At 31.8% G+C, this 26,821-nt stretch overlaps 1 protein-coding gene, 1 long non-coding RNA gene and 1 other non-coding gene across 3 annotated transcripts in view; 1 reads left to right on the forward strand and 2 right to left on the reverse strand.

The window, feature by feature from the left end:
- LOC122516468 overlaps positions 1 to 26,821 on the reverse strand; it is a 56,336-nt gene that overhangs the window by 22,413 nt on the left and 7,102 nt on the right. The window contains exon 2 of the mRNA XM_043634293.1: positions 19,102 to 19,349. Within this exon, the coding sequence (XP_043490228.1) occupies positions 19,102 to 19,323 (222 nt within the window). The 5' untranslated portion in view covers positions 19,324 to 19,349. The remainder of the gene's footprint in view (positions 1 to 19,101; positions 19,350 to 26,821) is intronic.
- On the forward strand, positions 11,049 to 13,158 carry LOC122516472. The gene is made up of 2 exons (XR_006303576.1): positions 11,049 to 11,113; positions 13,122 to 13,158. It is a non-coding gene; the product is annotated as an uncharacterized LOC122516472 (long non-coding RNA).
- Trnae-cuc lies at positions 20,857 to 20,928 on the reverse strand. The gene has a single exon. It is a non-coding gene; the product is annotated as a tRNA-Glu (tRNA).

The following is a 26,821-nucleotide window of genomic DNA, read 5'->3' on the forward strand; positions in this document are numbered from 1 at the left end:
AAACGAAGCGTAATATACTTCTTACAAGTTTATTTTCATTTAAATACGATAAAATAAGAATAACTGTAATTCTTTAGATTTTTTTCAATTTTTTTCGTAACGAAATTTTAATAGAATAAACTAATCAGCCTATGTGTTGTTTCATTGTTATATTTCGTTACATCTCTCAGAGTATTACAGACACTTTCATTATAATAAATTATTTTCGAGAACATAAGGGCGCCACTGAGTTTTTCCGGGCATGGCAATACTCAAAGATAACCAGACGCCACTCTTGTCAACTATTACCACACAATGAGGATCCTTCTATTCTCAAAGGCAAAGCGAAATATGAGAACAAAGAGTCTACCGACCCTCGAGACTCTTTTTCTCCGATGGTGAATCTTGACTTTTCACAAATCTTCTTTCGATCTAACTTTAGAAAATTTATCGATATATACAAGATATAAAGGAAAAGGAAATAAATGTGCATCTATTCATTTCAAATGCTATCCTCTAGGATCTAATAAACTGTAAATTCAATAAATCTAACGTAAAAAGACATTTTTCTCGACCTACAAGAAAAACACCCTCGTCGTTCCTAGAATTTCCAAATTGTTGTATATTTCCGGTAATGTTCTTCAATAAACTATTACCATCGGTATTAAAACACACAATTTAAAAAAGAAAATCAAAAGGTAAAACAAAATCACATGGCCAATGTGCAAGCTCAAATTGGAATGTCAAGAAGAGACTTTTGTATTATTATCCGACACTCCGAGCGTTGGAAGGACGTCGTAAGATGCTATTGTTTGTCGAAGAGAAGCATGCTACGAGGAGAGACGTTAATTTCATCGACGAGAAAAAGAAGAAAGGAAAGGCCAAAAAAAATAAAAAAAAAACAGTAGGAGAGAAAAAGAAAAAAAAAGCTGCCTAGGTGGGCGGAAGAAACGATGAAAGGACGTTTGTTACGAGACTGATGTTAAACAAACACACACACACACACATTCACAAAAACACATGTTCATACTTTCCATTAAATATACGTTTACTCCTTATGCCGATGAACCAGAGTGTATAATGTCAGGATGGGAAAGTGATCGGCACTCGCATCACTTGGTGCGTTCATTAAACTCAATCCGTTATGAGCCCACGTTTAGAATTCCTGACAGTCTAATACGATCGAGAAAGTAAATTATTTTTTTCTTTCATACTTTCATATTTTAGAACTTGACGGAATCTGTGTATGTATACAAAATATAATAGAATACAAATGATGATTACCATCGTCGTAATTCTAGTTGCTCGTATAAACGTCTCGTCGTTTGCAGCATCAATAAGATTTTTTTTTGCAAAAACTTTTTTTCATCAAAGAAGGAAAAGGCTGGCCGTATGTCGGATGCTATTGGACACTCGTCTCAAGTAAAAGACATCAGACCCTTATTTTCGGTGAGGCCTTTAAACGCATTATATAAGCACGTTCCAAGCATTAATTCAGCTGCCTCTCAATGCCCATACTCCCCCCTTGAAGGGTTTCGCAAACGCATCTGCCATTGAGAATACATACTTTTTTATTTTTTATTTCTTTTTACGTTTTTCAAATGCTTTTACATACAGGTAGTAATAGGTGTGTGTTCGCTTGAATTGTTCGAACAAACGAAAATTCTACTCTAGAAATTTCGTTTTCAAAGACACTGGAATTCTTTCTAAATAAACAGGGAAAAATTCTTTCTATTTGTTTTTTTTTCTTTTTTTTTAGTAGAGTCATTTAACAAATTAAATGAAATTCATTTTTTTCTACAAAAATTGTTATCTTTCGTTTTCATAGGTCCAGCACGTTCCCTACGGTTTCGAATTTTTCAAATTTAAAGTCACATCCGTCCTAAATCTATCTACCCCTAGTAATGGATGGCTACAACACTGGTACAAAAGATACACGAAGCAGGTTTTAAGGGAAAAATTCAACCTATTCTTCCAGGTAGAAAAGAGCAGGTAGAAAAGAGCAGGTAGAAGAGAGCAGGTAGAAGGGAGCAGGTATAATATACATGGCGGGTAAACTATAGGGGGTTGGAAAAGTCCACTTTGCTTTAGAAAAGCACAATTTTGTTCCGAGTTCCAGTAGAGATAAATTCTTTGGTGGGTTAAGTTGGAAGGCAGATACATTCCTGCTTTACTCGATTATAGATTCCTAGTTAACGATATGTAACATTACACTAGCCTCTAACCGATCTCAAGAAATTCAAATCTTTGAATATAATATTATATGTTAAACTAAAATTATTATTGCTTCTGTATACTCAATAAGAATAAAAAATTAATTTTCTAGATAAAAAAAAATATAAGAAAATTTCAAAACTTACAGTGTCGACTGAAAAAATTAATTGATATTGTCATTTACAAATTTCTAAATAAATTAGTCATTCTATTCCGAGTTCAAGTAAAACTAGTATTCCAATAGTACTGAATGAGATTGTTAAATTATTTATTGTTTTATTATATTAATTGTTTATTAAATTAATTTTCTATCAATAAAATAAACAAAAATTTCCAAACTTACAGTGGCAGTTTAAAGAATTAATTGATATTATCATCTTTAATACAAATTTCTTAATAAATTAGCCAGTCTATTCAGAGTTGAACTAAAACGAATATTCCAGTAGTACTCAATGAGATTATGCAATACCCGGAGGATGAGCAGAACTAAGTCGTGTTCAACTAGGTTGGCATTCTGTTCAGTACTTTGCCGTGTAAACGAAATCTTTCCTTTCACTGAGATCTGATCTGTGTGAAGTTAGAATGCGTCGATTGGCTCTTCTTTCTGCTCTTTCTTTTTTGTTCTTTCTTGAATTGACATTTATTCCTTATTCGACCCACGTTGACCTATGAAACACCTGTAGTATGCCTTATCGACCTCGTCCACCATGAAATTTATCGGCTGTTCAGCACGTGCTCGTACATATGCGAAGAATATATAAAAAATAGTTTGATAATACTTAATTCATGAAATATTAATTAAATCATTGAAAACAAATTAGATAATTTAGTAAACATTTTTTAACCAACATGATTATTCTATTTAATTTCATATAAAAAGACTAATGTAAATAACTGTATAGAAAGACAAATCATTTTTCAATAAATCAATTACCTTGACACAACACGTAGAATGCATTAACAATGGGTGTGGTCCTTATCTCTAAGTCGATAAGATACTTTCATCCGATATAATAGAGTCTACAAGTTTTTTATCTGTTTGATCGATGACGACAACCGAGGAGTCTAACAATGACATTTGGAGAGAATATCTTGAAGAATTTTAAAACAAAAGTTATATTTAATAAGTTAAGATAACAGGCATACGTTCCTAGAAAAGTATCTAGGGAAATGTATGCGCATGAACTTCCCAGTTGCAACTAACAGGCCGAAAACTAATACCGCTAACATCCGTTTCTTTTCTACAAGACTTATCTGTGCAATCTTTCATCTTCCACGAACACTATTACATAATTGAATCAACGAGAGAGAGAGAGAGAGAGAAGTCAGCAGCGAATTAAAATATATAGACTTTATGATAAGTATAATAATTTTGTCAACGGGGTAAATAATTTGATTAATTGGGATTGAGTCCTTAAAAGGTATTACGAATATTATTACAAGTTTATTTTATAACATTTATAGCAAAGTACAATATTTAGAAATTTTGACATAATTGATATCACTTATTTGATTGTAAAAATATGAATAGGAATTATTTCAAACATTAACTAAAATTAATTCCATTTAATTGATTTGTTTAGTAATAACATTGTTATTACTAATTAACCAGCTAACTTTGATGATCTCTTTGAAAAGTGTTAACCTCAACTAAATCGTAAAAATAAAACGATAACACAAAAAAATATAGTCACGATTACAACTAATTGGTTAAATAAATATGTGAAAAAATTGATTGTTACTAAAACTAATTTTATTTATTAAATTAACCTAATTTGCCTAACGATAATATTATTCTTGCTGATTAAACGAGTACCCGGAAAAAGTAGTGTTAGATATAATGAACTTTTTTCATTATTAACCATAAAATCTTTAGATAGTTAAAGGATTCTTTAGAAGAAGGGATTCGATAGTTTCGTGCGAGGGTGTCTCTTTGGAAAGTCTGGATCTTATAGTCTAGTCTCCATTTACCAAGGTGCTGCTCGCACGTGCGCCGTTCACCACGATAAGAAGAGTAAAGAAGAAAAGTAGGAGAGGAAAGGGTAGGATGAAAAAAGGGATAAACAAACTCCGAGGAGCTGGCACAAAGAGGCTGAGTACAGATTGAGAAGACTGGTGGTGGTAATGGTGGTGGTGGTGGTGTGGTGGTATTTATATGAAAGACAGAAAGTGAGAGAGAGAGAGAGAGAAGTAGTAAAACAGGTTTTAACCAAACGATCTCTACCAGAAGATGGTGTTGGTGGGAGGGTGGGGAGTGAGGTGGGGGGGTTTACAATCTACGACCTAAACATAATGTGCTCGCGCGCACGTGCCAAGATATCTCGACGAAAGGATTATATACTTACATATCTCCTGATTTAATGCACACCATTTGGATTTATGCGTTCAAATCTATGTACCTATATACAAAGTACACTCATTGGAGAACGGAAATTACGTGAACTATAATGATTTCGCAAGAAATCTTAATGTTCTTGTATCTTTTTTCTTTTTTATTTTTTTTGATTTTTTCTTTTTTTCTTTATTTTTTTCCATACATTTCGTTAGATCAAATAAGAGTCAATGAACTGAAAATGAGAGAACAGTGGTGATTAGTTAGTAGTAACTTTTTTGCTTTTCTATTGATGTAATAGTGTCCGGCGAAGCTGACTCGTTATAGTTTTTGCAACTTCTTCGGTAATTCTTATCACTTAAGCCGGTAGTAATCTTACCGACATAATTTTTTCTTTCTTTTCTATATTTCTGATTTTATATAACGTTTATATATATTTTTACTATTAGATAACTTTTTATATGAAAATTATGTAATATATTTTATCAACGTTTTCAAATTTACACAATTTGTTTAACTTTATTGACAAACTACTGAAATGTAGGTACATGAAAAAGAACAGCAACAATCAATGTTTATTTTTGGAAAAACAAAAATAAAGTTTAGATATACTAACTGAAAAACAGAGAATTTGAAATGGTTAGAGAATGGAGAATGAAGAGAAAAAGAAATGAGAGAAAAAATAAAAATAATGGAAGAAAAAATACTCGAAGGAGAACTGGTTCTACAAGAAGCGAGAGAAATGAGAGACGAAGAAGGAGGACACTACGATGTACCAAAGGAGGCTAGCGTGGTCTGTTACGAGAAAGAGAACCGGTTTTACGATTCAAACTGGAGTAAAAGTGTGTATTGCATCGTCGTTGGGATTCACCAAACTAAAACGCGCGTTTCCATGTTTACGATCTAACTTGTAATCTTACTTATAACCAAAAATAAATATGTGTGTGTGTATGTGTGTGTGTGTATCTTTTGTTTCTTTGTAAATACTTTCAGAACATTTTTTTTTTCAATTAAATAAACGTAAGTAGTATTTCAAGTAAAAACGTACATAATTTAAGTGACATTATCACAAAGATATTTTTAACGTTAATAGTCGAGGAATGAAAATTGTTATTCCTTAAATTAGAAGATTTTTAATTATGTATTTTTCAGAGTTAGTTCATCAGGAAAGTATTTAAACTCGGCATGAATCAACGAGACCTTAAGAAAACATTTTTTGTAAATAATCAGAAAAGAATATGTCTTCTCGATTAAATTCCTTGGATTGAGAGTGAGAGCTATCACAGAATTGGCATTGAGGTCTCCAAAGAATACGATTCGACTATTTGCAAGAAATCTTAACCAATCAACTACTTTCCTCCAATTGCCGCCATTGTACTGGAAAGATGACATTTTTCGAAAGCAATAAAATGATGGTTGAAAATACTGCTTACAATACGAATGGCGGATACATCTCTCAAATGTGTTGGCGTGAGACTCTAGGACTCTTTCGTACTCTTTAACTGCAATTAACATCGTTATCGCTCGATGTGCTACTGGGTGAATAATTAATTAACTACTAAGTAATTATCCAGTAGCAAGCTGCTCGCTTCTTTGTGTATTCCTTAACACTTCCTCGCTATAGAAAAAAAACTAATAATTTCACGTTGTTATACCTACTATATGTTTACTCCACCTACAATTATCAATCTTAACTTTTCCAAGAACCAAATCAAAGACTGGCTAGTATTTGCATTGTCAATGAATCCTATGGGAAAGTTAGATTTGATCAACTATATGTTTGCTATTCTACAGTCACGGATAACAACTTCCTGGAGAAAAATTTAACAATTATTTAACATTAAATTGTCAACGAATCTATGAAAAATCCAATGATACTTATTTCTTTGATAAGTAAAATAAATCCTAAGTAAATCACCGTGTCCCGAAAAGATAATCACGAGGAGAAGATACCATCGTGAAATCTGAAGAATAGTATATTATTTCAAAAATTAAACTCATTATATATATGGACCATTATCCAACTGGTTCCAGCGAGAGAGTCTGCGTTGCTTTGTCTCTTCTTGAAGATAGGAACCGAGGTCAAGCAAGAGCTCAGCGATTGGACCATGGTCCAAGCTTGGAGAAACCAGTTTTCGTTAAAAAGTACGATTGTAGCGCCAGCAAGCGGCGTTTTCTTGTGATCGAACAAGTAAAAGAGTCCAGCAGCTCTCAGAGAGTCCGTTCTCCAGGGCGGGAGGATGTTGACCCTCACGCGCCATTTTGAATGACGGGATACCGTCGATCGTAGTACTACTCACAGCTGGTATTGCGACGTTTCACGTGCACATAGAGGAACGTAAACGTTCAATACGTATACATACGTATATATATATTCTATACGTGTGTATGTGCGTATCACGTCATCAGACAGGAGTGACACGTATCGGCTTCGTACGAGAGTAGCTTTCGAATTTACGTGACACCAATTAAAGATTCGATCTTCGTAGCTAGCCACGGCATGATGATTGACAATTTTTCTTACAATTTTCTAATCGACATAGCAATATTTTTATTGTAAATATTGTTACTTATTTTAGCATGTTGACAATTTTTATAAACAATTTCAAATGTCAATGTAATTATGCTTTTATTACAAATGTTATCATCATACGTATCAGCACGATGTCAGATTGTTCAATTTAGCAATAATGTAATAAAAAGATTTGAATCTACCGGAATAATTTATAGTCATCAAGTATCATTTATATATGTCAGGGTGTGGATGGCGCGTGCTTCAGCGTAAACAACGTTGGCATACTGTTTCTATCGCATGGATCGAATAACATCGACGAAACGTAGGACTGATGTTCACGAGAAAGGGAGGCGGTGATATAAAACGAATGGAAAGTTTCTATCGTTTCCGTAGATCAACAATGGCTAAGAGATTATCTGTTGTTGTATGAAAAGAATGAACAAGTAGTTAAAGTATAATATATGCATACCTATATACGTTACTATTTGCAGATTTTGTTCAAGAAGCGCCTGAAAGAAACTACGATCCTTGTAACGCGGTGCTGTATACACTGTTGCATACGTGCAGGCGTAAGGAGAAATTCTGATCGATATGAATTATTAGATCGTTTTAAAAGTTTCCTACTTTTTCTTACGAACTTTTTACACTCGCAATATTATTTATTTCATTTTATAAATCAATTTTACTTATTTTTAGTAATGGTATATATATTTAATAAAATTTAATATAAAAGAAAAGATAATAGAATAAATTATCAATGTCAAATTATCTTTTAATTAAAAAGATAAGTTTTTTGTTACGGTTCAAAAATTTTCAACCCTTCCATTTATTATTCATGTATTATTAATATTTAATATTAACTATTACGTATGAGAGATAGACACGTACGCGTTTAAACGAATGTACACTTTTAATTTTAACCTTAATACATTTGCTATTATTTTGCTCCTTTCATTACTGCATAATATGCGAAAACTTTTTATTGGATAAAATTCTATCTTACTAATCAGCATTCCCATTCAATCGGTAAAAAAAACCTTCGAAGTAGAATCTCATTCGTATTTACATCAACGATAGGAGCCTTTTAATCGACTTGAATAAAATGGAATATTGCTTTAAGGTATATTGCGAAAGCCTCAATGTGTACACCTGTTCGTGCCTCAAGGGGTATTTAAATATGTTAAATCAACATTAGCCGCATATCACGCATATAAACCGACCTATTTAATTCTTTTACCATCACGTGTATCAAAACGTTCATTTTCAACTAGGAAATTTCATTCTTACGCATTCTAGCGAACCTTCATGTTAATCTTAAGAAGTAATCCAATCGGATTTGTTGTTTTTAATGTTACTCTCTTTGGTTTTATTCAAGACCGGTTCGGTTACGCCATTCCATCAAAGAAACGCGCAAATCTTTTTCCGGTGAAGTGCATCGTCCGTGCGAACACGCCCTTACAAAGCACAAGGGCTCGCTGAGTTAATGCTCCGTCTTAAAATTTTATTGCACACTCAGCTGTAACCACAAAATAGAGTATAATCGAAAGCTATCCATCGAATTAATGCGTATCCTAATTTACGAACAAAAAAAAAAAAAAAAAAAAAAAAAAAAGAAAAAATCATCATAAAACTTTATTGATCAAAAATAGTCCCATGAAAAGTGAAAGGTTCAATGTACAAGGTAGAGTTACGATAAGAGAAACCTAAAGGTCGCCTGTTCTTTTTATTTTTCTTAAAGCAAAAGTTCGGTTGGCACCGTGGTTGACCGAATGCAAAAATGCTTTTGAACCTCAGCGAAGAGTGTTCACCTCTCTGTCCTTTGTTTTTCACTTTCTCTCTCTCCCATCCTATTTTCTCCTCTGTTCCTTCTATTTTCCCATTCCCCTCTCCTCTTCCTCTCTCAATTTCCTTTTTCCCCCCCCCCTTTACCTTTTTTCACTCCCCTTCTTTTCCCCCCTCCCTCAGTTACTGGCATGTGCGACCTAGCAAAGGAGAAGTTGTTCCGGTAGCGACTTCCGGTTAGAGTGAAGCTCTCTGAGTGAATCCCCCTTCGTGAGTCCCTCCAACCTGCTAGCTTATTCTTCCTTCTGACTTTAGTCTTCCATTCCACCACCATAGTCATGACTCCTATCTCTTCCACGTTTACTATCGCTTTACCACGTGGTCACGGTTTTTGAGCCACGTGAGAGCTGGCGCTTCGCGAGCACTTCTTTAATAACATTGCTGCTTTAGTTAGCATAGAGAGCGATCTGATGAACAATACCCTTAACCCTCCTCCCCCCTCTCTCTCTCTCTATTTCTCCCTTTCTCTCTTTCTTTCTTTCTCTTCACTTCTGTCGGTTAGTTTGTATGTCTCACTAGATTAAAGAAACGCTTTGCCCTTAATTATTACTATCTACACTCTTCCCGCGCTCCTAATCGTGCAAACCTGGCACGGTTTTCTTAGAACCAACCTCCTTTTATTTTCATCAAAGGCTCTATACTCATCCTCAATAAATCATATTCTTTATTCTAAACTGAATAATTAAAATTTTGAAAATTTGGGAATGCAGATTTATCAATCATTTCTAGGTAATTATGGACATTTGAGATACTATGATCCAAGGAAAACTATTGAACTTTCTATTCCTATAGTGTCATAAACCCTCGACTCCTACATAACATAATTACCGTGATCATGGGTAAAGACTACTTTCATTATTACTTTTTACTCTTATAATTCAATTATGTGATTTACAATTGCCTAGATTGATAATTGATTAATTGTAAAATTATATTTCGTGTTGATGACTTAATTTTGATTATTTTAATAATCACAAGTAATTAAAAATAATCATTAGCATTAACAAATAATAATGTTGATTAACTCGGATTATTAACATAATCAAAGACGATGTAAATGCATGCAATTAATTATTAAAACAAGTTAAATAATAAAAAAAATCATAATAATATTAATAATAATAAGAGAATACTAACGAAACTAAAGAGGTCATGAACGAGATTACGTAGAAATGACTCATCAAGTTACGATGCTCGTTAGGAAGGATCTTATCAAGCTTATCGCAACGCATTACCTTACCAAATCGCGCATAATGGCGGGGGCGTTGACGCGGCAACTCGTGAGAGCCACAAAATTACGAGGACGATTACAACGTCTGGCGTTAGTTCTGATACAAACAATTCCAAGTCAGAGGATTCCCACGGGACTCCAAAGTCGAAGGGGAAAGAGACTCATCCACATCGAGAGACCTCTACGTACGTATGTATTTGTATACCCGGTAAGTACGAAGAACTTTTCTATTTTATTACTAACCATTTTTACTAGATAAAATCAAGCAGATTTATTTTTATCGACAAATATATAATAAAATAAATATTTTTTATTTTTAATTAAATATAAAATAAATAATATGGACGAGTTAAAAGGAAGCTTCGGACAATTCGAAATGAAAAAAAATAGTACAATTGATTTATTATAACCCTTTGCACTCTGCAAAGTTCTTTTTATCATTATTTTTAATTTGCGTTGAAAATTATAAAAGTGTTACGTGTTAATAAAAACATTCGCAATGCTGACAATTGTACTCGCACTAGAACAAACGAAGTGCAAAGGTATATTATTAAATATTAAATAATATATTAATAATAAAATGTTGTCATTCATATTTATTTGTTTTTTTTTTTTCATTACAAAAGTTTAATATTCGTGACCATTTACTATTGGTTAATTAGGTTTAAGAGTTGAATACTATGACCCTACTACAGTAAACTTAGTTAGAAAATAATATTCATAAGAATCCAAGTAGTATATAAATAGAAGGAAAAGCTACTAGTTTATGAAGAAAAACTTTGACACTATGCAAGGATGCTTTGAAGGGATACCGCTTAAAAGTGTACAAAGTTTTTATAGAAATTCCGAGAGACGAAGAGAAAAACAAAGAAAGAAAGAGAGAAAGAGATAAAGATAAACGTTTAGTCAAGCTACCTTTCTTTCTTCAAGGTAGACCAGCTTGAAAGGATGGTGTCGCGAAATAAAGAAGAAATTGCTGCGATTTGCTATTTTCTCCAAGGTAAAAGCAAACGTAAATACGTATAAACTTAGGGATAAGAAGTAAAGATTCAGCAAGCTAGGAATGCAAAAGTATGCTGGAGCGAAAAATCAGGCACATAAAGTCAACGTTTTACGAGGAAGTACTTTCCACGAGAGTTCCATGAAAATGAGTAGAGGATTTCTTCCTCTTTCCTTTTTCTCTCTTTTCCCCCATCTTTTTATCATTCCTTTTTTATTCTCCCTCTTCTCAAATTATCCCCCATTGAAAAGATTGGCACGAGCCAGAAATAAAAAGAGTCCTTTGAATCATTGTCATTAACTGTGGTATTCCAAGCGAGAACGATGAGCTTGACCTCGACTTTTTAGAAAAAAAAAATTAATTCGTCTAGGTTCTTTTTTTTGTTTTTTTTTTTACTTTTTCTCCATAACCTTTAGGATAATTAAGAAAGTATAAAAGAAGAACGAAAAAAGTCATAATAACTTGAAGTACTTTAGTACATAATTGAATGCTTGGAGTATTCAAAAGAGTTGAGTTCTGGCTAAAAGCAAATAAGGAAGATAGCGAAAGGATACTTACGAATATTTTAAAGTCATATTTCGATTACTATACTCTTCTCTTGTTGAACATTGAAACATAGGAATGCATCTAACCAACTGTGAAAAAAATAACGAGAAAGATAAACCGCAAGAACCAGGAACGAGCACGTTCTTATTACTGACTCGTTGATTTTATTTTTCTATTTCTCCCTTTCCTTTTCCTGCTCTTGGAACCACGCCTTGGATATTCCCGTTTGAAGTTCAAAAGCCACGTGCTTGCATTAACAGTCTTAGAATAGATCAAACTATCTATCTTTTGTATTTTAACCCTTTACATTTATTTATTTTCAACAATTAATTTTTTTCATTTTTCTTTCCTCTGCTTTTACAAAGTGTTCTATATATATAAAATTGGAACAATTCGTTGAACTTAATAAGAAATTCTTTTTTGTAATATTGTTGGTATGAAAAGAAAATCATATGAAAATTTATTTTCTACGCGTTAATTCGTGAAGAATAAGTTAATTTTGTTTTTTAAATGAAACAATTTGAATGAATTCAATAACTTGTCATATGAAGTTATTCATTATTATAACAAAATTATTAATTAGGTTATAAGTTAGTGAATTTCTAAACAAATCAAATTTGTTATGGTGAATCATGTAGTGTTGAATCAATTTCAAGAATGAGAAAACCTTGTATGAAAGTGAACTATCAGATAAAATAATTAGCCTATTGATGAGGATACTGTCCTACTCGGAGATATCATAGTCTCATTCAAGGATAGGATCCTTGAAGTGTGAGTCACGCTATCCAAGCATTATCGTTTTCGCAATGAGACCTACTAATGGTATGTCTTCCACTTTTGCGTGAGTGTAGAAGAAGATGATGACATCAATGATATTATCATAAAAAACTAGATCGTTCACCAACCACTGAACAAATTTGCTGTAATAAAGAAGTTATATCAATTCCAACAAACAAATACAGCTTTTTTCTAACAATAAGATATCATTTTTTAAAATCAGTGAGACCAAACATGTTATCAACTTTCATATCCAAAATCTAACACCTGATCTAACATCAAATTTTAACCTTCCGTTGGCAAGGTAGATTTTACTAACACCGTCATGGATGGCTTTTTTCAATGTTATTGTTATACAAAAAATTTAATAAAATTTACTTGTACTCTTTAGAGTATCTAGAATATACTATATATATATATATATATAATAGTTTAATTTTATTTAATTTAAAATAAAAATAGTTATTTAAACATGATACAAAACCCTAAAAGATCCACGGTACTGACGGAAGCTTAAATATTTAATATTACAAATGATTCTCAGCAAACCGAATCATTTTAACATTTAATCCTTTCACTGTCCATCAGAAATATAAAATCCTACGTATATAAATCTTTTTCCATATAGTCAACTAAATATAGTAAGACGACAGACGATAGCCCATCGTTCTTCTTCTTTTCCCAGAACACGAGATGAGTGGGACGGTTCTGGTCCACTAAAAGGAAGAAAGAAAGAAAGAAAGAGATTGACGTATAAGATCCACGGGAAAAGTACGTGGAATCGTCGAAGCGACGAGAGCGTTAGATTTCACAGGCTGATCCTCTCCCTCAGCAAGAGGAATCGTTCGAGCACAAAGATAGGAACTCAGATAGATCCTTGATCTAGAGCCACTCGAATTAACACGCTAGACCATGCGTGAGTCTTGTAACCAGTAATGTCCTGAGATACTTTTGCCCTATGGTATATCAGAATCAGTCGTGCTATCCTAATCGGACATGACTGACAATAATAAACAACTTCAATTGTCGAAGAATTCAGATATATGTATCTGAGGTGATGAATAACGTCGAATAGAAAACAATTGCTAATCATACATTTAACACTTGGTTTAGTATTCCATGATTTTAGCTATACTAATGTATTATTATTATAATATTACATGCTATATTATTTATGATATCATGTGTATATTGTAAATATTTTTATATATTTAATATCTGGATAAATTAGAAATATCTATAGTATTATATGACACCTACACTATTATTATGTTTCTAATATTAATTGCTATAATATTCTATTACCATATTAGATATACTAGAACTCTACTAAATATATAGTAGATACTTATATATTTTTTATCTATACATATCTAAATTATTGACAGTATATCCTTTACACATTTAATACTAAATAATAAAATACTATCATATACTATAGTATTATAATATTCGTACGATTTTATTCTCGAAACCTTCTACATATTTGTATGACAAAAATCGTCAATCCCTGTAAGGAGCTTGATAAGTTAAATTGGTTTTAACAGGCGACAATTTGGCGGATACGTGGGTGTTAGTGAATCACGTACGTACATGAGCTCCTATTCCTAAGCGAAGGCAAGAACACTAGTGCACGTGCGAACTCGAGATCGAACGTACACGTTTCTCAGTCTCGCATCGTGGAGTTTTCCCACATGTAATTTTTACGCTAAAGGATAAAAGAAAGAATAAGACTTCTCTTCGTCCTTCTCTCTCTCTCTCTCTCTCTCTCCCCCTCTCTCTTTTTATTTCTCTTTCTTTCTTTCTTTCTTTCATTCTCTTTCGACTCGAGTCTACTTCATGTCAGTCGTAAAACTCCCCTTGCTTTATCCCCACCATCTTAGCTCACTTCTTACCTCTACGTACGTATACTCGGTCTCTACCACAACACCACTACAATATCTTTCGAGTAGCCCTTCGTCGTTGCATTCCGTTTTTATAGATTCACGTGAGTGCGCAGAAGGATCGATAACACCGAGACAAACAGATAAGCTAGTCTACTTTCAGAAACTGGACCATCAAATTTAAAAAAATCGTAGTTTACTTTTACTTCACTTCAAAATGTTATTCCATCCTTATTCCATTTATTTTGATCAAAGCTATTTTCTACGTCAACCCTTAACAACTTTTTCATTTTATATTTATAAAAAAGAAAAAAAGATAGAAAGGACAAGTATAACAGGATCTAAAATATAACTAAAAATATTTTTCATAAATTTCTAATCTCGTTATCCGTAAAAAAGTAACAGTAGGAGATGAAGAAGGAAAAAGAAAAGAAACAAAATAATCAAGGAAAAGTTTTCTTCAATAGGAAGAAAGAGAAACGGTTTAGTTTTCGCGAACGATAACTTCCGGTTCCTTGCTGAACAAGGCAAACTCATCACCTGACGATGAGTCAGAGAAATTAGTTCGCTTCCCATACACCTGCTGCCCCAAGCCCGAATTGCGTAGCAGGTTCCATCCGCCATTAAACATGCGCGTCTACGTTTATTCCTCGAGGGTTGAGAACGATTACTCTCTTTTTCTTTATATTATATTATCTTTTTCTCTCTCACTCACTTACCACAAATAATTCTACTGTCTTCTTCCATTGTCCCCGAAACGAGTCCCGGATTCATGGGCCAGCGACTTATGACATTAAGCCTAAGACCCTTTAGGGTCATCAAGGCACTCCTGATTCCTTCTTCCAACCCTGACACGTCTATTACCCGTGGAAACTTATCATTATACGAAGACTTTAGTTTGCCGACATTTTGTTTGACTACAAATTTAACAGACAATTTGTTCTTTGCTCAAGATTACTTACTCCTTAAACGATTATGTATTAACAAGTTTTAGGTATATAATAAATCGAATGAATTTTTCAATATGTGAATTAAAATATAGGTATTAAATGAAATTAAATAGAATTCAAATCTTCGAATTTTAGTAATGAAAGTTTCAATACTTTGGCGTAACCTGTTGATTCCTCTACGTTTTCTACAAGTCAAGTTGAATTTTATGCAAAGACATCATAGCTCTTTTACGTACTAAGAGAAAACAGATAACTCGATCAACAGGTATGAAGAAAATCGTAAAAGCACAGATGGTCGTCCTTCGGAAGAAATTCATGACATCAGTAAAGCGTAGGATGTTTCTCATTATTTAAGACGTTCAAGAAGTTGCATCTGCATCAACCTTGCTACTACCATGAAGCAGCTGTTTCCTAGCGACGGCACGTGCTTTCCCGCTGTCCAACAACAGCGTGTGCCACCAATTGTTAAAGCTAAATCCTCCAAGGAAGAAGATTGGGTCAGGTGCGATTCGGTCTCGTGCCGCCAGCTGGATTTCATCGATAATTCGACCCCTTTTGATCTCTTTTTAAAATTGCCAAGAAAAAAAATCTCTTTTTTTTTGTACAGTATTTTCATACATAAATGAATCCATTATTCGGACGATTTCTTTTTTTATCTACGTCAAAATGGGTGTCGATTAAATCTTCAGGAAGTGTGATTGAATGAATTTCAAATTGATCTCTAATTTAACGTCAAAATAAAACATATATTATTCGCATTATAAAAAACGTGGTTTGATTGTTGCTTTTTATAATTTTATGTTACACGTTGATTATCTATTTACGTCTTATCTAATTATGCTCGTGTAATATTGGGTTGGCCACTAAGTGAGTGCGGTTATTTTAATAATCGACAAAATCCGCAATCACTTAGTTGCCAACCCAATACGTCATTGTAAGGGATGCAATTACGGCTACTGATATCGGCTTAATACTATTATTTTCATTGCTTGATTTTTAATCAAATTTATAAATAAATTAAAAGTAATAAAAATTATCTTTTTTTTTTCCATCGAGGCTCAAATCTTTTCAACCCACCCTCGTACACATAATTATCAATAAAAATGAAGTAATCAATATACAATGTTCTGGTATTTGCTAACTTCATTACTAACGTTCTTAAAAAATGTAAATTAAATCGCGTACATTTATTGTAACACTTTCGTTTTTGCTGTAACATTCCTAAAAAATTATCTTTTAGTTTACATAAAGTATGTACATGAATGGTAGACAAAGTCGTATTTTATTCAACATGACACAATCATCACCTGATACATTATTCCTACATTTTTGTCTTGTCGTTGATAATACGTTATCAGAATGCAAACTCAAGAATAGACATATTTACGCTAGAAGTGTGTTAGTGTTTCGTAAAGAAAAATGTAATGTGTATACGTATAGATATGTTGCATTTACTGGTTGTAACAGAAAGCTTGTTTAACAGACGACGTCTTGTGCACGTTCCAGTGAACGAGTCGAGCACGATCGTTCAAGGATGAAATTCATCGTCTGATGCGAGATGAAACTCTCTTAAGTTAGATACCTTGTTCTTGTTCATTAAGTAACTATACGGTTTTGATTATCATTAACATTTAAAACGACAATTGAATACGAAAGTAGAGACGTTCGATCTAATCTCGTGAATCTGTCGATCATAATCTATATATACCCATCAATATATTTATTGATTTAAATAATGCTCAATTAGTTTCGGCGATCTATCAATGCTTAAAGGATATTCAATGATTAATTTTTCAATCTATCATGACGTCATCAATCATTTTCTTTTATTCTAAAAATAATAAAACCTATTTTAATTATTCAAAAATTATCAGTGACAAAAGAAAATTAAAACAAACATTTACCGACGAATCTTCTATCTATCGTAATTTTTTATTTAAGGTATGATACCATTTTGATTAAAAAAAAAAAATACTTGCTAATTTTTTTGTGAAATTTTTATCGTGCAAAACTATAAAACCTATTATGAGCATGTAATTTTTTTATAATAATATTATATAATGATATTTCTTACTTACAAAATAATACTTTCTGTAAATATAAAAGAAAAAAAGTAGTATCATGACTTAAATCAAATTAAATATATTTTCGATATTTCGAAAGCTATCGATGATTAAAGAAAGTCAATAAAAAATTAACAAACTAATCAATCGATGGATATTGATGCTTATATACCGATATAACCGTGTGGTGAATTACCACCTCCTATGCATTCGTTTTCTATTCGTAACACGAGACAAAGCAGTTACCACACCCTGGTTGCGTACGCGGTTTATACTTAAAACACTTGTATCACGTGTCACGTAAGACGCGGTATGGCTAACGCGTGCTCCATGCAACGAATACTACCTGATAAATAATCGAATCTTTATATTAGACAATTAGAAATTCAACTTCGAAGAAATACAAAATATCAATCTAATTAAAAATCCTTATACGTGTATATATCCTACTACGTGACCTTGAAATAAAATACGTGAACGGGTTGAAAAGTTTTAAGTTTAACATAGAAACAATTTGTATGTTCAGTAAGAGAAAAAAAAAGAATATGTAATTAAAGACATTGGAATATTTGTATGCATAGATGTTCGTATGTATGCGATATTGAAATAAAATCTTTCTTATATTCTTTCAGTATAAAAAAAGACATTTTATTTGAACAACTTTTCTTCTCTACTTTTTCGTCAGATTGTCATAATGTCATAAGCAGAAAACTGCTTGATTTTCCGCTCGGCTTCGAAATTAGTACAAAAAAGACGAATGTTTTTAATCCTAACAAATCTTTAAGCATGACCATTGTATTCCATCTATCCCAAGATTTCCTTAAGACGACAGAAATATTTACCAAGCACGAACTAACGGTGAACAGAATCGAAGAAAATCTTGAAGTTTACGTGACTGCTACTTCGAATGAAGAAAATCATTTCGTTTTTTTTTCTTTTGTCCAAAAAAAGAAAAAAAGAAAGAAACCTAAAACATAATTCCGTATAAATAAAAAAAAGAAGAAAAATTATATCTGCGAGTATAAAATTATTATAAATCGATTGAAATAATGGTGAATGGCAATAAAAAAAGAAAATAAAAAAAAAGAAAAAGTAACACGTTTAGTTAGAAAAAAAAGAAATCGATTGCGATAGAAAGTAAGTCAACAACTGTTCGACTTTTTAAACGTAGAGTTTGCGCTTTGTCACTAGACTACGTAGACGAATAACGGGTTTCATATCATCAGGCGCACGTGTCTCTGGTCAACGAATGGTAAATTCGTGTAAAACGAATTATGCATATAAAAACTATTAGTCAAAATTATTTGAACACCTTACATAATGATAAAAAATTGACTTTAATAAGTATTCTATCTAATTTTTTTTAATATCTGTATAGAAAATTAATTGTTTGTTAACAAAACGTAAATATTAACTTTCAAATTGAATGTGTTATATATTAAAAAAAAACTTCATTTGTGCAGCAAAGGTATTTTCAGTCTTAATTATTTCTTAAAACAAATTAATTTTACAAAACTGCAGAAGTTAGGAGACTAATTGTAAGAGTATGTAAGTTAATACTGAAAGCAAATGGTGCGGCTATATTACGATGAAACTTTGAGATTGAAATATTCTATAGGCGTTCTGAAAGTTTTCTCAATTATGTTGTGAATCGTTTTTAATAAAACTTATTTATAAAATATATTTTTTGCAACTTTGTTAGAAAAATAAACGACTATCTATCATACCAAACATTCTTCAATTTTTTAACATGTTAAAATATCACTTACTTGTACAGCACTGTTGAGAAAACAATTATTTTGACCCGGTCCATTGAGCAAACCCTTTGTGCTGGTAAAACTGGTATTATGGTCTCTGTGTGGTGATTTTGATTCATTTTGCGATAAACTCCCATGAATCTGATGGTATTGGGTAGACGGTTTCAAATAATCGGCGAAATCAACGGTGTCCTGGGATGCAGCTTGCTGCTGTAGCCCCATGATGATTGGCATTCTCGATCAAACTACGTCGTCATCATCTACATTGAAATCAGAAAAGGAGAAAATTAAGTGAAAAAAGAATAAAGAAAAGGAAATAAAAAAGAAAAATGAAAAACATCTAATAATCGAGATAAAGCTCGTAATCGAACGAATTTGCAAAATCGTTTGCATCGATTTAAAACTCGATTGAAAGATTACATCGTTCGATAACAGAATTGTTTTCTTTCTTCTCGAAACATAGGCCAAGCCTTTCCTCGATAACAAGGGGGTCTCAATCGAGTTCCATTGAAAGCTTTGTAAACGCCAATAGATACATACATCGAGATTATCGAATGATCGATCGATTCTTTTTACAAGATAATAGGCGACCGTGAATCGTTTTTGTATTCGATATTTTATCGATTAAAAACAAAACTCCTAATAAGAAAGAGATAGAAAGAAAGAGAGAGAAAGCATGTTTTATTTTATCAAATTACTTCATTAAATATTTCCATATTTGTTACTAAATTATTCTTAATACAAAAAAGGGTAGAATTTTATTAATTACTACGGGATAATAGAGTTGTCGTTAATCAGTTTCGTATGCAATGATTTCATCGATTAAAAATTACTAATGAACAAGAGAAAAAAAACGCATTTCATTTTTTAATTAAATTACTTCATTAAATTTTCCTATATTTGTCGGTAAATAATTCTCGATAAATAAAAGATAAGATATATAGCTATAAAATAGAAAATTAATTAAATGAATGAATAAATGAAATTAGTTGACTCCCCGTATCGTTAATTAAGCAACTCTTTCGCGACTTTGAAAGAGAACTAAAAGGTAACCATCCGTTCGTTCCAGTTAGTAGTTATCGCTTCGAGGGACAGTCCTTGACAATTTCCTGCACGGAAACGAATCCTTTTTGAGAGTTCCTACCTCGAACGTTTACGTTTATACTAAGTACATATATATATATACTTATATACTTCGTATCTAACAAATACGGTCTCATGTCCCATGATTATTGCATTTTCAAACAAGGCAACGACGACACGTGTTTCGATCGATTTCGAACGTTTCATTTAATTAACGTTCTCTTCTACCGATATGGAATCTTTGATAAAAGTATTGTTAACGGTCTGATAGAATTTCAGATAATTTCCATGGAATTTAAACGTATCGATAAGAATGGAATTTTCCGATAAAAAGTAATAATTAATAATGAATTTTATGATACAATATTTCGAAAATAATTCTCTTGTATAATATATTATTAATGAAATTAACACATAATTCACTAATAACGATTTTATTTTTTTTATGGAATTTATGTAATTTTTAAAGAATGAAATTGTATAAATCATTGATATAAATAGTATTTTCTATTTTATTTTTTTGCATGTAATATCTAGTAAAAAATATATTAATGCTGCTGAAAATATTATTAGCAATAGAAAATAAATCATATGATAAAAGTATATTAAAATACATAGGATAGCAAAAGACGAAATGGTATGTTTAAAAAACTGCAAAAAAGAAAGGGCTAAAAAAAAGAGAAGTTCCGGTACCGGGAATCGAACCCGGGCCGCCTGGGTGAGAGCCAGGTATCCTAGCCACTAGACCATACCGGACTGATGAAGTCCTGTGTAATGTTTCATAACATTACTAATTATTATATATTATTAATAAAATTATAATTTATATATACATACGCATAATTTTTAAAAGAATACTAACTTTTTTATATAAACTCTAAAATATATTATTTATATATTTTTAACAAATCTGAAAAAAAAACTATTTTTTAGAAATGAGATACCATCGTCACGCTATAAAATACTATTATATATCTTTTCTATTTTTCTCTCTCTCTCTTCACGGCCAAACAGTACGTGTTACGAGTGGTAACGTAACAGAGTTATGTTCTTCAGAATGACAATAGTGGTATAAGCGAACGTATTTATAAACGATAGTCTACCATACATTTTCTTTCTGAACCATCTTCTTGTCATCTCTTTAAATCTTTTTCTTGCTTTCAACAACGATAAAAACATAATTTGAATGTTGAATCAAACGTACGAATAATTTCAAGTTCATTATCATGTGTTACGTATTTTATGACTTTGATGATACTTTGTTATCAATTCCAAAAAAAAACATACATAATTATTAAATAGAGGACAGTAATTTGAATGAATTGAAAAGAAATGGAAGGGAGAAAAAAGAGAATAAAAAGTCTAAGAAATTATCCAGGCCGACAAAGTGAAGTCTGTGTTCTAGTAAGACTTTCTCGATAGTGCTAGGAAACGTGACAGTTCATCTTGTAGAACGGAAGAGAGCCGTGCTTTTAACAGGCCACATAGCTGCAAGAGTCAGCAAGAAACGTGAGAGCCTAAGTCGATTGTGAACTGATGCTTAAAACTATATATCTAACATTTCTCACACTCGTCTCGTCAATTTATTATGCATACTCGATGTGTCATGTGTATACAAACGATGACTCAGGGAAACACTGAAGAACGAAATTTTCAAAAAGAAATATTCAAATTTTATATGTTTACTATATTTTTGACAATTTTTATTTTCTTTTTATTTTCATTCTTGGTAGTCTGCCAATTGTAAAAAAAATATATCCAGTGTAGCGTGTGTTTTGTTGAATTGTCAAAGAATCTTTCAAATGTTAACACATTATTGATCGATCACGTGTATACTTAAGCTCCCATGTGTGATTTTGTTAAGTATAAAATTGGCAAAGTTATTATTATAATATTATTTACTGTAATAGAGTAGTAGTTTTTTTAAGCTCACGGTTAAGAAATTATTATTAGGTTACCCGGATAATTCGCCAGAATTTTTAGATGAATAATATATTTATTTTAATAAAAATGATATATTTATTTTATAGAAAATTTATATTAATTATTTACCAATTTATAAATTAACACCAATATTTCAAGCAATCCAATCCAATACAATATAAATTTTATTTCGTCTTTACAATAAGTAATATTAATTGTATTTGATAATGTTAATTTAAATTTTAATATTACCAATTAGGTTATTGTATATAATAACCGGTCAACAACGAGTCAAGGAAGCCAATCGTGTATTAATGTAAAAGAGAGAGAGAAAGAAAAAGAAATGTTTCCCACTTGTAGAAAATAACGGAATCCTATCTTTACGTCGAAGTGTATTCATTCGTATAAGTTAACATAGCTAGTCAAAAAATTCCTATTTCTTCTTTTTGTTTTCTCTACTATATCCACTTTGGCAAATAGTCTCGAATTAGACGATAATAATCATGATGACAAGATGTTACTTTCTTGATCGTTGCATTATTCGATCCTTCTCTTATTTATCTCCATGAAATGTGCGAAATATATACGTGTCGTATATATCGAATGTTGCCGACTTGCACATCGTACTTGCGGTCTTCGGGAAAAACTCGTTCGACTGGTTACCAGTAAAATATACCGCTGGAGAATCTTACCTTCTCGTGACAGTGCTACCGAAGAAATGCAAAAGATCTTTGATCGAGCACGAGACTGCGGGAAACGTCTCCAATATTAGTTCTCCTTTTGCAATATCGTATCACTGTAAACATCTCATATAAACATTCAGAGAGAAAGAGAGAAAGAGAAAGAGAAAGAGAGTTTGAAATTCAAACATCTTCCTGTACGAATGAAGGTGAGATTAAATGTCACGTCATTTATAATATACTATGTTAAAAAATTTAATTGAAATAATAATTTTCATTTTATCACGTTTTATATACACACAGATAAATAATATTAAAATTAAAAAAAAATTATAATGAGAAATATTAGAATGAAAAAAATATTTCAGCTTATAACTGAAAGAATAAACAATTAATTAAGGATTACGAAAATTCTCGTCTTTCTTTTTTTATACGAGCTTATCAAAACGACTCTACGAATTAATAAATAATTTTATTAAAATATATTAAATTTGGATAAAAGAATCAATGAATATACATAGTAATAGTTAGGAGTTTATAAATGTGAATAAATAAAAGTGCTTTGCATTGTACTAATATTTTCGGTAGGTTTATTGGCAATCTTCATGAACACGTTGGGCAAACACAACATAATTTTGTAAAATTTACTTAATGGGAGTATTCATTCCACATTCGTTTCTGAATGAAGGTAGTAGAATCACGATGAAAGTACTACATATACCGATATATATCACGACATACCGGTCCACGATTCACATCCACGAACGCGTGCAAGCAATAGACGCGAAAAGAAGCCTTATCGTAAGATGATTCGAGGAATAGCCGAGCATCACGTCGGTCAAGCTTGGATGGAACTCGTCGAACAGGTGGAATGACTGGCTACGAGTCCGGCATTAAACGGTTAAATAAATGGCTAAACCTGTCTAAACGTAAACACGAAGTAAATCCCAGACGAAAATCAATCTGTCTAGTGTCTGGAAGAAACTCGTTAATTCTTTTTCCTATGTCATTTTAAATGTTAATTACTTTCTTACGATATATAATTACTGAAAGGGATAAAAAAAAGAATAGCGTAGGCTTCACACGCGATAGTAGTGAAACTCATATTATCATGTGAAATATAATCAATATTGATTCATATATACAGTAAATGTTTCTTAAAATTGTACACCGTTACGCTTACTAGATTTTTCCTTAAAAACTATTGATATATTGAGTTTACGATGAAGAAAATTTAAAAATGAATCCATTACTATATCTTAATTACATATTTAATGAGTTTAACTCGAAAGACTTATTTATAACAAATAAAATTACCAAAGACGATAATAATATCCTTACCTTAAAATCGTGCATGTTGATATAACAGAAGGAATACCCGGTTTTTTCATGTCTAACTATCTATCATCCTTTGTTTTTACTGTTATTTAAATATTTTTTAGTATCATAATCAATTTACAACTCATTATAGTTAGAATAATACAAAGTACATTTGTTTCAAAATTACATATCTATTAATATATTTCGAATATTAAACAGTTTCCATTTGATATTTTATTAGATAAAAATTTTCAACTCAAAATCATCGCTGGTAATCAGGAACATTAAAACAAATGTATTTTAGTTTAAACAATCCAAAATATTAGTAAAGTATATTAGAGTATAAGACATATCTTAAATGATTGTTAATAAATCGAAGAAGTGAATATTGTAGTCTAGAAGCATGGAATATAAGATCGACGTACAGTCTCCCTCGAAATTCACCGTTAGACTGACACGTCGTCCTACATGAAAGTTCTTTTATTAAATGTTGTTTATATGATTTTCCGAAGGCTACATATGTATAACGATAATAATATGCATAATAAATAGAATTTCCTTTTGCAGAAAGTCATATAAACAACAATCAATAAAAGAAATTTGATCGACATTCATAAAGGACAAAGAGCGAGTCTAACGTTGCATTTCTGAGAGACCGGTACCTCGAACTTATATTTGGTACTTTTAAACTACAATATATATTTTTTTCGATTAATTAACAATCATATCGAACACATAAAGTATGTCACGTCCCAACTCATCCTTTCATAAACAAATGTATCCGCAATAACTATCGATTGACGTATCTCATATACACACACACACACACACGCACGTACGCATTAGAATCTCCTATAATTTCGTTCAACTGTAAATCGACTGTGGGTTCTATCTCGCTCTCTCTCTCTCTCTCTCTCTCTCTCATTTTATCTTTATAGTCCTTCGTTTTTCATGTCGTTTCATAAAATTTTATCGTTACCGTCGTCCAAAAAATTTCACCTCTAAAATGAAAGGAAAAAAAACAAAAGAGGCAAAAGATATTTTTTTATGCGTTTTTTTACCTAATTATTTTTATAGATGAAACAAAAGTTATATTAGAAGAATAAGTATAAAAAATTCGAATAATTATATAAATGATTTCCAAAAGAAGTAAAAAGAATCTTGCAGTGCCAGCGAGAATTTCGTTTTGGTATTATGAGTACGAAATCGAAAGAAACGGGAAAATGTCGAAGCGTGGTTACCCGGTCACTAAGCATTTAATCATAGCTCGCGGCTACTCGCTTCGATTTCGGTCGACTTTTAATGAACTCACGTAGTTCATTTGCTCTCATTTGTCTTTTTTACATGCGCTCAATAATAAACGATGAATAATGGTCAAATATGACTGATAGTAATTATGAGATTCTCTATTAATTATATTAATAATTAAACGAATTTTATCAAATTACATTTTGATGGAAAAAGATAAAAATAAAAAGAAAATAAAAAAGAAAGGAAAGGAATTAGATTGGACTTCAAAATAAATTTTTACTCTTTACAAAAAGAATCATTTCTTAGGGTTACGCCTAAACCGAAAAGACTCGTTTCTTCTCTTTCTTATTTTTTTCTTTTTCTTTCATTTTTTTTCTTTCTTTCTTCCTTTTTTCTTCTCGAACGATAATATTGCCTTCTGATTATCCAGCAAGCCCTCGAGCTGACTACAGACGCTTAAGTTACATCGTAACGATGCCAGAACCCACGAACCGGTTGTGGACCCTTAGGCCCTGCCACTGCACTTATTTGGCCCCATGCGTGCCCTTCATCAAAGTATCCGATGGAAAAGAAGAGAGAGAAAAAAGGAATAAGCGAAAATTCGACGAAATCGGTAAAAAATAAAGAATGTGACTTCAACTCGCACCTGGCACCTAAGAAAAAGAGAAAAAAAGAGACAGACAGAAACTAAGGTAAGATATTTAAGTGATGCAGTTTGATATGAAAAGAAGAAACAAAAAATTAGTAAACAACGGTTATTTAAACATCATCTACAATAAATTTTAATTTTTTTATTATTTTTATGATCATGATCAATAGTTGACCATTGAAATTTTCTTGAAAAGGAATACTATTCAGATGTTCAAAATAGCATAAAAAATGACGACAACTCTATATAAGAAAACATGTTTGCACAACCATAAATCAACTTTTATTTGAAATATTTTGTTCAATAACTAAAATTATAGAAGTTATTCAGGTATCCGATCTTAACTTATTCATCCTGTATACTAATATTTTTCAAGTAAAAAAATATTAAAACGGAAGAAATTTCTTATTAAAACAAATGAACGAATAAATACAAAATACACAAAAAAGAACTGATCGGCTAGAATAAAATAAAACTGGCTACCTTTTCAGATAGAATGAATGAGATTTTACGATCGAAAGATATAAAAATAAATTGATTGAAGACACGAACTGGCCAATATTGCACCAATGGCTGTTTGCCAGAGATGCAGAGTAGTCGAAGTTGCGTTCTGCAGCTCGCATTATGCAGTCGGATGCAAAGAGCCGTAGATATTCCGTCGTCCGTTTTCGTTATCTCTCTTTTACCCTTGCCATCTTCTCTCTCTCTCTCTCTCTCTCACTCTGTTTCTTTCTGTCTCTCGGAGGGCTAACGCTCTCAGAATGAATCGTGATTTATTCCGACCATGCTATTTCTATCTTCTGCTCTCTTCACGTTGGGTTGCTTC

Source organism: Polistes fuscatus, unplaced genomic scaffold (genome assembly GCF_010416935.1).
Source record: "Polistes fuscatus isolate 324 unplaced genomic scaffold, CU_Pfus_HIC Scaffold2, whole genome shotgun sequence".
NCBI classification, from domain to species: domain Eukaryota; kingdom Metazoa; phylum Arthropoda; class Insecta; order Hymenoptera; family Vespidae; genus Polistes; species Polistes fuscatus.